Here is a 14,849-nt window from a genome sequence, read left to right as displayed (position 1 = left end):
CTTTCTGGTCCACCAACAGCAGCCACTCTTCAGCCGTAGGACGACTGACCTCCGCATGCACGTGGTCTGTGCTGGGGTCAAAGCCTGCAGTGGGAAGAATCACAGATTATGATGCCTGAACAAAGACTTTGTATCAAAGTGGAAGCTGGTACAAGGTCTCCACTAAAACCTCAAACTCAACAATGGATTTTATTCTAACTGGGGCCACCAGGGGGCAGAGTGTTAACTCTAGTGTATGATAACTTGAACTTCTGTAACGAGGTTAAACGTGATTAAACAAGGTCACCTCACTTAAAGCTTGGACAAGTTTCACGTGGTTGTGGATACCGGGTGCCAGGTGCCTGTGACCTTGTGTACGTGACACGATATCTTGACAAACATTTCATGTGTCACAGTGAAACTTGGTGCACAAGGTCACCTCAGTAAGAGCTTGGTGTGCCTCCGTGTGTCTTTGAAACCTGCTCTATGCACTAGCACCACACAGACTTCATGGATCATGATTAAATGTGCTACTGTAGGCTACACTTTGCTACATCTTTGCAGGTTAGATTAAGCATTGGCTTTAATTTTCCACTAGAGCTAAATTCATAGGTTTTGTTTGAAGGGCTATTCCAAAAAGAAAAAAAATTGAGATGTGTTTCAGTACTTGCCCAGGAACCTGTTGGTGACAACATTCTTGTAGTACTTGTAGCCACATCCTTTAATTTCCTCCCAGTAACAGCGATCGTCTGGTTTCTGGTGGAGCGTCACTGTATTTCCAGCTTCACCTGGCGGGTAGATCATCTCATCTGTGAAAATGTGGCATCATACAGGTTTATTCATCGTTTTTCACCAAAGTCGATATTGTTCTTGTATTTTAAAAGCTGAGATGCACCTGAGTCGGTCAGGTAGAGTTGTGTGTGGGCGTGGCGGAAGGCTCGGCCTGGTTTCTTCAGCTGGTGTTTCTGGTTGCTCCGCCTCTGTATTTTGAGCTTCCTCCGCTGTTAGGTGACTGGCGTTAAACATGATCTCATCTTCCAGAGACCTGATGCACATTTCAAAGTGCTCCTCGTCCTGATCTACATTTCTAGAAAGAAAAATGAAGAGTACCGATTCACTTTTATGAGAAGATTCAAGTTTTCACTATTTTCCAACAAGATTTCAAGAAGAGTAAAAGCTTTAATGTGACTTACGAGTGACAGCATGATGGGGCAAAAAATTGTAAAATGTCAAACTGAAAGCAGCAGTTTTAAGAACTGCTTTGTTGGGAAATAGGCGTAGACAACTGAGGGCCCTATGTAGCCTTTCAGTTCATAACTACAACCCCTGGCAAAAATTATGGAATCACTGGCCTCGGAGGATGTTCATTCAGTTGTTTAATTTTGTAGAAAAAAAAGCAGATCACAGACATGACACAAAACTAAAGTCATGTCAAATGGCAACTTTCTGGCTTTAAGAAACACTAAGAAATCAGGGAAAGAAGTTGTGGCAGTCAGTAACGGTTACTTTTTAGACCAAGCAGAGGGAAAAAATATGGAATCACTCAATTCTGAAGAATAAATTATGGAATCACCCTGTAAAATTTTCATCCCCAAAAACTAACACCTGTGTCAAATCAGATCTGCTCGTTAGTCTGCATCTAAAAGGAGTGGATCACACCTTGGAGAGCTGTTGCAACCAAGTGACTGACATGAATCATGGCTCCAACACGAGAGATGTCAGTTGAAACAAAGGAGAGGATTATCAAACTCTTAAGAGGGTAAATCACGCAATGTTGCAAAAGATGTTGGTTGTTCACATCAGCTGGTCTAAACTCTGGACCAAATACAAACAACATGGGAAGGTTGTTAAAGGCAAAACATACTGGTAGACCAAGGAAGACGTCAAAGCAGTCAAGACAGAAAACTTAAAGCAATTGTCTCAAAAATCGAAAATGCACAACAAAACAAATGAGGAAGGAATGGGAGGAAACTGGAGTCAACGTCTATGACCGAACTGTAAGAAACCGCCTAAAGGAAATGGGATTTACATACAGAAAAGCTAAACGAAAGCCATCATTAACACCTAAACAGAAAAAAACAAGGTTACAATGGGCTAAGGAAAAGCAATCGTGCACTGTGGATGACTGGATGAAAGTCATATTCAGTGATGAATCTCGAATCTGCATTGGGCAAGGTGGTGATGCTGGAACTTTTGTTTGGTGCCGTTCCAATGAGATTTATAAAGATGACTGCCTGAAGAGAACATGTACATTTCCACAGTCATTGATGATATGGGGCTGCATGTCAGGTAAAGGCACTGGGGAGATGGCTGTCATTACATCATCAATAAATGCACAAGTTTTACGTTGATATTTTGGACACTTTTCTTATTCCATCAATTGAAAGGATGTTTGGGGATGATGAAATCATTTTTCAAGATGATAATGCACCTTGCCATAGAGCAAAAACTGTGAAAACATTCCTTGCAAAAAGACACATAGGGTCAATGTCATGGCCTGCAAACAGTCCGGATCTTAATCCAATTGAAAATCTTTGGTGGAAGTTGAAGAAAATGGTCCATGACAAGGCTCCAACCTGCAAAGCTGATCTGGCAACAGCAATCAGAGAAAGTTGGAGCCAGACTGATTAAGAGTACTGTTTGTCACTCATTAAGTCCATGCCTCAGAGACTACAAGCTGTTATAAAAGCCAGAGGTGGTGCAACAAAATACTAGTAATGTGTTGGAGCGGCCTTTTGTTTTTCGTGATTCCATATTTTTTTCCCCTCTGCTTGGTCTGAAGTTGCCATGTCTGAAGTTGAAATGACTTTAGTTTTGTGTCGTGTCTGTGATTTGCTTTTTTTCTACAAAATTAAACAACCGAATGAACATCCTCCGAGGCCGGTGATTCCATAATTTTGCCGGAGGTTGTAGTACATGAAATTGATAGATTGGTCATTTATGAGCAGATGGCTCTTATTTAGTCCTTGAGCATGAAGCCAACTTTGACCCAATCTGTACCACTGAAGGGGACTAAATAACACTTTAAATCAAGCTTTAGTAAACCATGGGTCGCGCAAAAGTGTATGGTGGCTGTCCCAGGAGGGCCGCTACAGTCAGGTAGGGGTCAATGAAGAGTGACAGAGAGGTCACTCACTTATTTTATAATGCTACCGGGGTCCGGGTTACAGTGGCAGGACAGCAACTCACACTTCCTAGTCCTTGGCCAGTCCTGTAACACTTGTAAGATCCTGAGGTGTTTCCCCAAGTCAGCATGTACTGGGTCTTGCCCAGGGCTAGTTGGACATGCTTGAAAGACTTCCCTAAAGGAGAAGAGCCGGGGGCATCCTCACCAGTGCCCGAACCACCTCAACTGGCTCTCTTCAATGTGAAGAAGCAGCGCTCTACTCAGAGTCCCTCCCAGACACTTGAGCTCACCTTGTCCAGGACTACAAGCCCAGATACCCAACAGAGGAATCTCATTTCTGCCGCTTGTATCAACCTTATTCTTTTGGTCCTCTGTCTCTAGCTGCCAACCTTAACATTTTACAGAGGCAGAAAAGTGTGATTTAGTCCTTTTTAAGTTTTTCACAAAAAAGCTTCTTGGCTTATGAACTAGTTCTTTTGTCTTCACTGTCTTGACTGGCACAGGCATAATGCAATCTGCAACATCACCACTAGGTGACACAGTACTACACACTGTAGCTTTAATGAAAGATTTGGACTAAATGGAATCAGAAAACGTTTTTCTCTCTCCTCCGTGAAACACTTTGGGTTTTGTAACGTGTGTAATCAGTGCTGTCTTCTGGTCACTGAAGGAGTATATTAAACCTGAAGTCGAGCCACAGCAGGCCTGCGGTGATCAGTCCCCAGCCGCTCGCTGGCCAGCATGATGGGCACGATGATGACTCCCCTGCTGTCGGCGTAGTTCAGCTCCTTGCAGCTGCGGGACGCCTGGTAGGCTGCGGTAATGAAGGGGCAAGATGATCACAGCCTCCTTCACAGCCTGCAGCCATCATGAGAAGGAAAAAACAAAAAACAAATAAAGGGCACGTATCTCCAGAACAGCTGCAGTGTGACGTGAACAAACCACAGAGGACTCACGAGTCGTCGATGTTTCCCTTCACCCCCTCCTTCGATGTCCATCCACACTGGCAGCCCGTCCTCTATGAGGTGGTTGTAAATCTTCTGCACGAGTGCCTGGTCATCCCACTGGTAGGACAGCATTATGTGAGGTGGCATTTCCCCACTTTCTTTTTTAGTTTTGTAACTATTAGATCTAATAGAGAATCCCGGTGTTGCTGAAGGAGAACGTCTCACAGTTTGTGACCTGAACAGTTACTGAACCAACCTGTTCGGACAAAAGCAGGTTTGTCTCTCAAGGTTAAATCTGTTGCTGGGGTGACAACATTACCAGGATGCATGCAGCCAGGTCCCAGAAGAGGTCCACCAAAGCCCAGGATTACAGTCCTCATTATTGCGGTCAGGTTCTGGCATCTGCAAACTAAAATGTTTCAAAATTTTGAGACTTTCTCCAAGACTCAACACATTTACAACATAACTGCAAGTACTTGTTTTTGTTTAACATATCTGGTAAGTTAAAAAAGAGAAGTTTTTCTGCAACCAAAATAATCTTTTGACATCCCCACCGTTGTGCCACAACTTGATGGACTTGTAGAGCTCTTAGCCAATCAGTACCCAGTGTTCAGGTTAAAATCAGTCCTAACACTCATTTATGCTTCATTTACATACATAAATCTATCTCTGCTTTTCAAGCAGTGTAACCATCACTGCCCACATACTTCCATACGTCCATTAAAATGAATGTTAAACCATCCACTAGAGGCACTGCACCCATCTTAAAAGGTTTTTTTCCGCGTTACAAGGCTGACAGTCGAAGTTGTAATATTTACCACAAAGGAAAGCAAAAAAGTAGGTAGTTGTTAAATGATCGCAAAAAGATTTTAAACAAAGACAAAGCCTGTCAAAATATCTTGATTGTTAACTATCTTCTTGTGTCCTTTGGTTTATTTCTCACTCAAACTATCGGTTTGAACTGCACCCTTGATTTCTGCTGATACTTTATCATTTCATCCGCAGTGTTGTACGTTTTTAGAAAATTTACAAAAATATAGAAAAAAAAATGAATGGCAAGCACAAACAGAACATGCTATCCTCCTTTATGCTTGAGAAATGTGTGTGTGGATCAAGATCTTTGTGTGACATGGTGGGGCTGAGAGATGAGCCATGGCAGGACAGAAAACATAAGTTGCTTCATTCCATCCATCCATCCATTTTTCATACCCGTTTACTCCAATTAAGGGTCACGGGGGCTGGAGCCTATCCCAACAGTCATAGAGCGTGATATGTGGTACAAGCTAGAGAGGACGCCAGTCTGTCCTTCAACTTTGGTAAAAAGTGATGCAGATTATTGGTTGAGTTAATATGGTTTTAAAGAGGATAGTTTCCACCATGTGTCCTGTTATCACATTACAGGGTAACTTATGTCACATGTCATAGAATTCAATGGATGTCGACCATTGTTTGACCTTTACTTTGGAGACCAAACATTCAACTAGTCAAAACTGTTCCATTTATGTAATTCTATTACTTCAACCAATAATTTGCACCACGTTTTACCAAAGTTGAAGCAACCTTAAACTTTGACCCCTGTACAAACTGAAACCTGACCATTTGGGCAGCATTCTTGCTGTTTTTACCCCATAACTCCAAAACATTATTCATAGATAGTTCAAACTATACCTTTTTGAAACCTTATGTTCAGACAAAGAATGTGGTGTAGTTTCAATATGATTGAGCATCTTTTAAATTTTAAAACCCTGTGTAATTCTTCAACTGACCCCTACCTGACTGCCTATTGAAAATTCAAGTGGCAGTCAGTTTTTTTTTTTTTCTTTTTCTTTTCAAAGAGTGATGTCTAAGGAGTATTTGTGCTGAATTTGGTGCTTCTATCACCATTTGAAGGATTGTTTATCTGCTGCACACTAAAGATACAGTTCAGCTTCACAAACTGATTTCAGTTTGAAATTTGAAACAAGCTGAACATCGCAAACACAGTGAACAGCGTTTCAGAAAACTCAATATTTTCAAATCAATATGAGGTCAAATTTGAGTGGACAGTGGCACACTTGCAAATACATAATAAAATTTAATGGCAGTAGCTTTTATAAACAGTAACAGCAGCGATTTCTGAACTTAAAACTGAAGCATCTTTTTTGGCGTAAGTCGACTGATACAGTTCAGTCAGTGATACAATATCTCGTCTGAATGATTCGCACACTCTGACTGTGTTTCTCAAACTGCAGTATGAGCTGTTTTTTTGTTTTTTTGTTTTGTCTTTTTGTACAGACTTCATATTTAGGGAGGTTAGATGCACAGCCAAACATCACCGACGGCTTCCTATTTTTGGAAGGAATATTACTTGGTCAGATATCTCAAGTTGATTAACTTTTGGAGATTCTTTCAAAGGCCAACAGAAAATGGTGCAGAAAACATATTCTGCCAGACGATCTAAAATTTATACTGATCAGCAAAATATTTGTGATTGATTGATATAAGTGGTGTCATGATGAGGTCGTGTGTGTTCAGCGTGCACAGGGTTTACACCAGCCCTCTGATGCTTTTTTACTACATAAAATGACTCCAGGATTCCAGTATAGTATCTGATGAAAAGAACGCAGGGGTGGTGGTCAAGTGGTTAGTGCACTTTGTTTTAGTGCTGAAGGTTCCTGGGTCAAACCCCACCCCTGCCACATTTCTCCATATCCTGTGGAGCTGCGGCAGGAAGGGCATCGGGTGTAAAAGTTGTGCCAAATCAACATGCAGATCCACTGTGGATTTGCTGTGGCGACCCCAAGTGCAAACAGGGAGCAGCCGAAGGGTCTTACTTTGGTCTGATGAAAGAACAACTTAAAAATATAAAAGTACAGTAATAGATATTTCCCAGTTTCTGTATTATCTCATGGAGGGATTCCTTGCCAGTGTGGCCTTGCTGCCTTCAGGCAGTTCTGTTGTGATTTATCGCTATATGAATAAACTGAACAGAATTCATGTTTCTCAGTGTCTTGAGATGAAGTTGATTATTTTTAGCATCTTGGCGTGAAGGCGTCACTCATGTTGCACTACTCCTTTTTACCATTGGAGCGAGCCAGGATAATATAAACCTTGATGATCAACAAAGGGACAGGACTGTTCTTCCAGAGCAAGAAGGTTCTGGGATCTCATCCCACCTGTCCTTCCAGAAAAAAAAAAAACAAAAAAGAAAAAAAAAAATGATATTATTATTAATACTTGTAATAGTAATTGTTGTATGGTTTTTCATATATGTTTAATCTTTTTTGCCCATATACCTGTCCTTCCAGAAAAAAATGATTTTTATAAAAATAACAATTATTAGTACTATCATTATTATTATTAGTAGTAATTGCTGTATGTTTTTCCATATGTGTTTCGTCTTTTTGCCCATATATCCACCCGTCCTTCCAGAAAAACTGATTTATAATAATAATTATTATTAGGACTACGAGTATTTCTGCATATTTTTTCCATATATCTTTCATCTTTTTTGCCCATATACCTGTCCTTCCAGAAAAACAGATTTTTATAAAATAACAATTACTACTACTACTAGTTGCTGTATGCTGTATGCTTAATCTCTCGGCCTCCTTACCTTTGAGCCACAGATGGCGCTGATCCGCGCTGGCAGGAGCAGGAGGAGGTTATTACGCACGGTTGTTGGCGCACTGTGGTGCGGTGCCATTCGGCGCAGTAAAGATCACGCTGAATGAGGGAATCCCACGGACGTGGCGTCACTCGGTGCGGGGTGCGCACACGCACACGCTCCTGCGGTAACACGCTGGACGATGTATGATGGAGAACGGCTGCTGGAAACATTCCTGCGCACATAAACGCGCCGCTGCTGCGCATTTTAAAACGTGAGTTTGGAGGAGACGTGTAGTAGGTCAGAACAGAGCGTCGTGAACGTGTAAAGGAGGAATGGCTCACCCGCACGGCCGCCGCGCTGTTCCTTCACGCGCTGCTGCTGCTGTGCGCGCCGTCATTGGCGCAGGTGTTCACACCTGACGCTGCTCGTTAAGGAAGGTCTGCCCTCCGGAACCATCGTGGGGGACCTCGGAGCGGTTCTCAGCCAACCGAGCAGCGGGTTCTTCATCTCCGAGAGCAAGACTCTTACGTCTTCAGGGATTTTGGAGATCGACGCGGACACTGGCAATCATCTCCTCGGCTGTGGTTCTGGACAGAGAGCGCACGGACAAGTACGAGTTTGTGGCTGCCACCCTCACAGGCCAGATGATCAAAGTTAAGATACTGGTGGAGGATGTGAACGATCACGGCACCTGCATTTCCCTCAGGGAGATCACATTAGAAATATCTGAACTGAGCCCCCCTGGGAGTCGGTTTCAGCTTGAAAGTGCCAAAGACCAAGATGAGGGTGAGTTTGGGTATCCAGGGGCTACAGAATCACAGAGAGCCAGCTGGTGGCCTTATTCCAGCTGGAGTATCATAGTGCCTCTGAGGACCACGTGAGCCTGGACCTCATCCTCACCAATAAACTGGACAGAGAAACCAGGGAGTCTTACTCCATGACTGTGGAGGTCTTCGATGGTGGAATCCCTCCCAGGACGGGGAGACTTCAGGTGAACATCCTGGTCTTGGATGAGAACGCCAACCCGCCTGTGTTCAGCCAGTCTGAATTTCACGCCTCAGTAGGCGAAGATGCTCCCATCCTATCTACTGTGTGTCAGGTCCAAGCTACAGACCTTGACCTGGGCGACAACGCCCGAATCACTATGAGATTAACAAGCGTCAAAGTGATCAGTCGAATATTTCTCCATCAATGACACCACAGGTGTGATTTATCTCAACAAAAAGTTGGACTTTGAGACTCGGGTTTCCATGAGTTGATCGTCAGAGCAAGAGACAACGGTGCTCAGCCCGAGTACAGCAACACCTTCGTGAGCATCAGGGTGCTCAAACATCAATGACAACAGTCCCACCATCAGTATTCTGTTCCTCAGTGAGACTGGAGATGCCGTCGTCTCAGAGGCAGCAGCTGTTGGGGATTATGTCGCGCGAATATCCGTGTCTGATCCTGATCTGGAGGAAGAGATGGTCACAGTCACCCTCCTGGGTAGTAATGGGAAGTTCACCCTGAAGCAGACGGATGCCTTCCTGTACGCGTTGTGGTAAACGCAGAGCTGGACAGGGAAGACAAGGACTTGTACCAGTTAAAGTTGTTGGCATCAGACTTGGGGAGCCCTGCTTTGAGCAGCGAGGTGGACTTCCTCCTGAAGGTCACTGATGCCAATGACTGCTCTCCAGTATTTGAAAAGAACGTGTATACCGTCCATATAGCCGAGGACGCTCCTCCGGGAGGGTTCCCTCATCCAACTGCAGGCCCGAGACGCAGATGATGGCGTGAACTCCGACATCATATATTCTGTCCTCGAGTCCAATCAGAATAGTCCTGATCAGTATTGACCCAAAGTCCGGCCTGGTCACCACAGCAGCCGGGCTGGACCGAGAGACTCAGGCGGAGGTGTGGTTCCTGGTTGTGGCAGTTGATGGAGGGGAACCAGCGCTTTCATCCACAGCTACAGCACCGTACTGGTCGAGGACGTCAATGACAACGGGCCTGTCTTTGGAGCAGCAGCTGTACAACGTGTCTATCCCAGAACACGGAGAAGTCAGAAAGTGCTTCCTGCACGTATGTTGAAGTATAAGTTATCTGTTCACATGTTGACATGATTCATGTTTTTGACATCCACGTGCGCAAGTGTTTGGAAAACAATCTGGAAACGGGTGCAGATACTCAGATAGATCCTTTGGAAGCTGGTGTTCAAGTAAGAGTCTAGTTGTAATAGAAAATCTAAAATTAAATCTGAAAGCAGCCAAAATGCCCATACATATTAAACATTTTTTTGTAAATTCAGGTTTTGGCTCCATGTTGAATCATACTGGCAGTGTTTGACATATAACAGTCAATGAACATGTTCCTCTGATCTTGACCTTTGATGTCTATATAAAGTACATGTGAAAAGTCAAAGTGCAATATTGCTGGACATGCAGCAGGCTTCATCAGGGTCCTCAAAGTGCGGTCTGTTGCTCCCTTATGGGCTGTGAAGGTGCTGCAGGTGACCACGAGAGGTCAAGAAAATAAATTTTATATTCTTTGCTTTTCATTCATTTTCTATACCTGCTTACTCCAGCAAAGGGCCACACCAGGGAATGATAACTTTTGTTTTTGCTTTTCAATTGTCTATAAAGTTTAAAATTGCTTATTCTTGGCAGATGGGTAAAACAAACAAAATACTACATTTTGGTTTGCCTGAAACAGGTGAGAGCCATCAGAAACCAGGTATGGTTCAGAACCATAGTTGGAAGGCTGGAGTCAATTAGTTGTGCAGTTAAAGTTGTGGTAAAACTGCTTTTTGGTGTATTTTTCTTAAACTCTATCTAGACATTGACAAAAGCAGGTTAGATAAAGTTGTTGAGGATGCAGAGCTGCTTGTTTTGTTTGCTTTTTGTAACTCAATACTAAGGGACAAAAAAGCTTAAGTTCTGGTGCTGTTACATCTTAATGCTGCGTTTGATACCGTGGATCATCATATTTTACTCGATAGGCTGGAGAATCACTTTGGGATTACTGGAAGTGCACTTGCGTGGTTGACGTCTTACCTGTACAGTCGTTCTCATTGTGTTTTGTACAGTAACACTACCTCTAACCTTAGTGACATGAAATTTGGGGTTCCACAGGGATCTGTCTTAGGCCTCCTGCTTTTTTCCCTTTATATAGCACCCCTGGGGCATATACTGCTTATTGGGATTGCCTTTCATTGCTATGCTGATGATACTCAACTGTACATGCTGATAACTGTTCGTAATCTCACTCACATAAAATCTTTAGAAGATTGTCTTGCATCAGTAAGAAGTTGGATGTCTAGAAACTTCCTACTTTTAAATTCTGATAAGACTGAAATGATGGTTCTTGGGCCAGCGAGACATTGCCTTTGATTTGACCAGCTAGCGCATAGTCTAGGTTCCTGTGTCATACATCATGTGGACAAAGTGAGGAACCTTGGGGTAGTTTTGATCCTACGTTGTTTTTGACTTCCACATTAGAGATATTATGAGGACTGCTTTCTTCCATCTGTGTAATATAGCGAAGATTTGTCCCATCCTGTCTGTGAGACCCTGATTCATGCATTTGTTTCTTCTAGATTGGATTATTGCATTGTTTTATTTTCTGGGTTGCCACAGTCCAGAATCAGGGGTCTTCAATTGGTTCAAAATGCTGCTATGAGACTCTTGACACGAAGCAGAAAGTTTGACCACATTACACCCATTTTGGCATCTCTTTACTGGCTTCCTGTCTCTGTGAAATCAGATTTTAAGGTCCTGCAGCTGGCCTATAAAATTGTTCATGGACTAGCACTGCTCTATTTGGCAGATCTACTTAAACCCTTCGTACCGGCCAGGGCGTTGCGTTCACAGGACGCAGGACTGCTTTGTGTCCCTATAGGGATAAAAAGTCTGCAGCAAATAGAGCCTTCTCTTATCGTGCTGTGGTCCTGTGGAATGATCTCGTTAGACTCTTTTGAGACTTTTAAGTCGTGATTGAAGACACATTTGTTTTCTATTTTATATGATTAACATAATGTTTTACTATGCTTTTTATTATTTTTACTTTTTTATTATGCTTTTTATCTCTGAATTATGCTCTTTGATATTTTGGATGAATTTGTTTTGAGTTTTTTTAGTTGTTTCCAGTGAAGTGTCTTGAGGTGACACTGTTGTGATTTGGTGCTCTATAAGTTCAATAAGTTAAAATTGCTTATTCAGTTATTTTTCAGGTAGGGGAAGTGTGGTGAAGGTTAATGGTCAAATCTGTGTTTTGGCACCACAGAACCCAAAGTACCAGAAGCATTTGGTTGAATGTCAACCTTTTAGTTTTATTGAAAATAGGTAACTGTAAGACACTGAAAAAAAAGTGGATTTTTCCATTTGTCAATGTCCTGTGTCGGTTTGGTTTAGTTTCATTTGCAGGTTCTGAGGCATGTTGGTGGACAAATGAACAAATATAGCCGCTAATGATTGTTTACGTGACCAGGCGTCAGTATGAAGGAGGAACACATGATGTCGTTTGGGAAGCACTGATGACATCATCTGAACTTGATAGTTTTCTGAGTTTTATGGCGCCATGTTGCAAAGGAAGGTGCACGTTTGTGTCTGAGTCAGACAGTTGACCTCTGTGTTTTGTGCCTTGGAAGACAAATGTGGCCTTCAGTCTGCATGGACAAAACACCAGTGTTCTTCTTCCAAATGTACTTTGACAGCATGGCTTTAATGGCCGATGTGATGGCTGGTACCACACGCCTGCAGCCTGGAACAAAGTCCAGCTTACACAAGAAGCCACATTAAAGGATAAGTTCACTTTTTTACAACCCTACTCATATTAAAATATTGTTGCCAAACAAGCCTGAGTTATCATGTCGCCTTTGACTAGTGTGTAATTTTTGAGACAGAGAGCTACAAAATCTGTCGTATGCTCAAACTAGCAAAGAAAAACAAATAACACTAGTAACCTATTTTATAATTGCTGATTTATTAGTGGTACAAGAACTATGGCCAGCTATATCTGGACAAAAATTTAATAGCACCATAAATATGTTGTTGTGTAATGTTAATATGGAAATATAAAGAGGTGTTGCTGGACTGAACGATCAGAAGTGAAATCCACACATTGAATTCAGGATGTAAACAAAGTGAAATGGCCATTTTAAAGCTTTCAACTGCTGTGAAACATTTCATGATTTGAAGTTCTTGCACAACTGTTACAAACTTGAATTTCAACTTTATTAACAGAGATCAGAATTTCCAGATTTAAGTTATAGATTATGTCAACATGGAGTGTTTGACTACTGGCAGGTCACATTAAAGTCAACTAGCATGTTGCCCGTGGGGATCCATGGGCTCTAGATTGGGTAGTATTTATAAAATAGGTAGGTGACATTTTTTAAGGGTGGTAATAAATTATGCAAAGTTTGTATAATGATTTGGAATGGTGTGTGAGTCCGGAATGTAATGATCAATATCCATTATTGTTGTTACATAATATCCATAATTTATCCAAAAATATTAGTCCTTTCAACATTCTGTTTTGGCGGCATCCTTGATCCAAAATACATAAGCATATCAAATGGCAAATGTTAGCTCTCCCCAGTTTGTCCGTGATCAAAGGTATACACAAGCATACACGTACACAGAGGCCACTTTTTAATATATAGATGATTTATTGTCCCCTGCTGGAATGACGTGAATCCAGAATTTAATTATCAGTGTCCATTGTTCACTGTTAGCTAATATCCATAATGTCTCCAAAAATATTAGTCCTATCAACATTCCGTTTTCACGGTGTTCATCCTTGTCCCAAAACGCATAAGCATACCAGGCGGCAAATGTCAGCTCTCCCCAACGTCTCTGTGGGCAAAGTTATACACACGCATGCAGGCATGCATGCATGCATGCACGCGTACACATACACAGAGGTCACTTGGCTATTAATATATACTTGTAGATGCTAACCCACAGTTACCATTAGCATACATGGTAATTTGCTGGAAATTTGCATATTTGGTGAAATGCTATCTGTGATTAACGCTAATGTCTAGACTTAACTTCATTTGATATCATGAGTGATAGACACCGTTACTGTCAACCACAGTTACTGTCACCACATAGACTAACCACTAAAGCCTGAACACATATGATATGGCTAACCGTGATTAACCCCAATGGTTAGCGTTAACGTCATTTGATACTTAGTGTTATACACTTAGTGTCAATTTACTGTCACCACATGCTAACCACTAATGCATGAACACAATGTTAACGATAACCGTGGTTAACCCCCATGGTTAGCGTCAACATCATTTGATATTGAGTGTTAGACACAGTTATTGTCAACCACAGTTACTGTCACCACATATGCTAACTAATAATGTGTGAATGCATATGTTACTACAAACAGTTAATGCTAACTGTTAGCATTAATCTCGTTTGATGTTAAACATGAACGACACCGGTCATGACGCATGCTACCAAGAACAAATTAACACATACAGTACAAGTCAAAAGTTTGAACACACTTATGAGTCCAGACTTTTGACTGGTACTGAAAACACTAAACCACTATCACAACAGTAAGGTTTTGACAGCTAGAAAATAAAATGTTCCATCACAACCCTCATTTTAAAACTTTTGAAGTAATTACCTTATTGTTTACCATTTCCAATAAATAAGTAATTAATTTAAATAGAAAATGTTTATTTTGAAATGTGGATAGAGATTAATATGTTTAATTATTCATTAAATGCCTTTCAAGGCGGACATTAATTTAGAATCAAAATACATTCAGCCCCCTTGTTCCAATTTTTACTGTAACATTACAACTATGATTTTTTTAAGTATTACTTAAAAACATACACAGTATTTATGATAAACTGCTGCCATTAAAATATGTCATATATAAATAAGCACAGTGGCTTAGTGGTTAGCACTGTTGTCTTACAGCGAGAAGGTTGTGGGTTCAATTCCCGTGGCCTTTCTGTGTGGAGTTTGCATGTTCTCCCCGTGTTTGCGTGGGTTTCCTCCGGGTGCTCCAGTTTCCTCCCCACATCCAAAGACATGCGGTTAGGTGGACTGGGATCTTTAAATTGTCGGTGTGTGTGTGTGTGTTGTGTGTTGTGTGGTGTGTGTGTGTTGTGTGTGGTGTGGTGTGTTTGTGTGTGTGTGTTGTGTGGGTGTGTGTGTGGTGTCTGTGTTTGTTTGTCTGTTTGTGGCCCTGCGACAGA

The 14,849-nt window shown here is 41.8% G+C and overlaps 1 protein-coding gene across 1 annotated transcript in view; it reads left to right on the top strand.

Moving 5' to 3' along the window:
• Nucleotides 1–7,762: 7,762 nt before the first annotated feature.
• Nucleotides 7,763–14,849, top strand: part of dchs2 (dachsous cadherin-related 2) — a 42,848-nt gene continuing 35,761 nt past the window's right edge. The window contains 14 exon segments of the mRNA XM_034187770.1: nt 7,763–7,843; nt 7,970–8,053; nt 8,055–8,207; nt 8,209–8,439; nt 8,442–8,781; nt 8,784–8,813; nt 8,816–8,878; nt 8,881–8,969; nt 8,971–9,178; nt 9,181–9,371; nt 9,373–9,465; nt 9,467–9,596; nt 9,599–9,639; nt 9,641–9,703. Coding sequence (XP_034043661.1) covers nt 7,763–7,843; nt 7,970–8,053; nt 8,055–8,207; nt 8,209–8,439; nt 8,442–8,781; nt 8,784–8,813; nt 8,816–8,878; nt 8,881–8,969; nt 8,971–9,178; nt 9,181–9,371; nt 9,373–9,465; nt 9,467–9,596; nt 9,599–9,639; nt 9,641–9,703 — 1,797 coding nt within the window.

The sequence above is a fragment of the Thalassophryne amazonica genome, chromosome 15, assembly GCF_902500255.1.
Source record: "Thalassophryne amazonica chromosome 15, fThaAma1.1, whole genome shotgun sequence".
Classification (NCBI taxonomy): Eukaryota; Metazoa; Chordata; class Actinopteri; order Batrachoidiformes; family Batrachoididae; genus Thalassophryne; species Thalassophryne amazonica.
The sequence above is the reverse complement of the archived record's forward strand: the minus strand, read 5'-3'. Positions and strand labels throughout refer to the sequence as shown.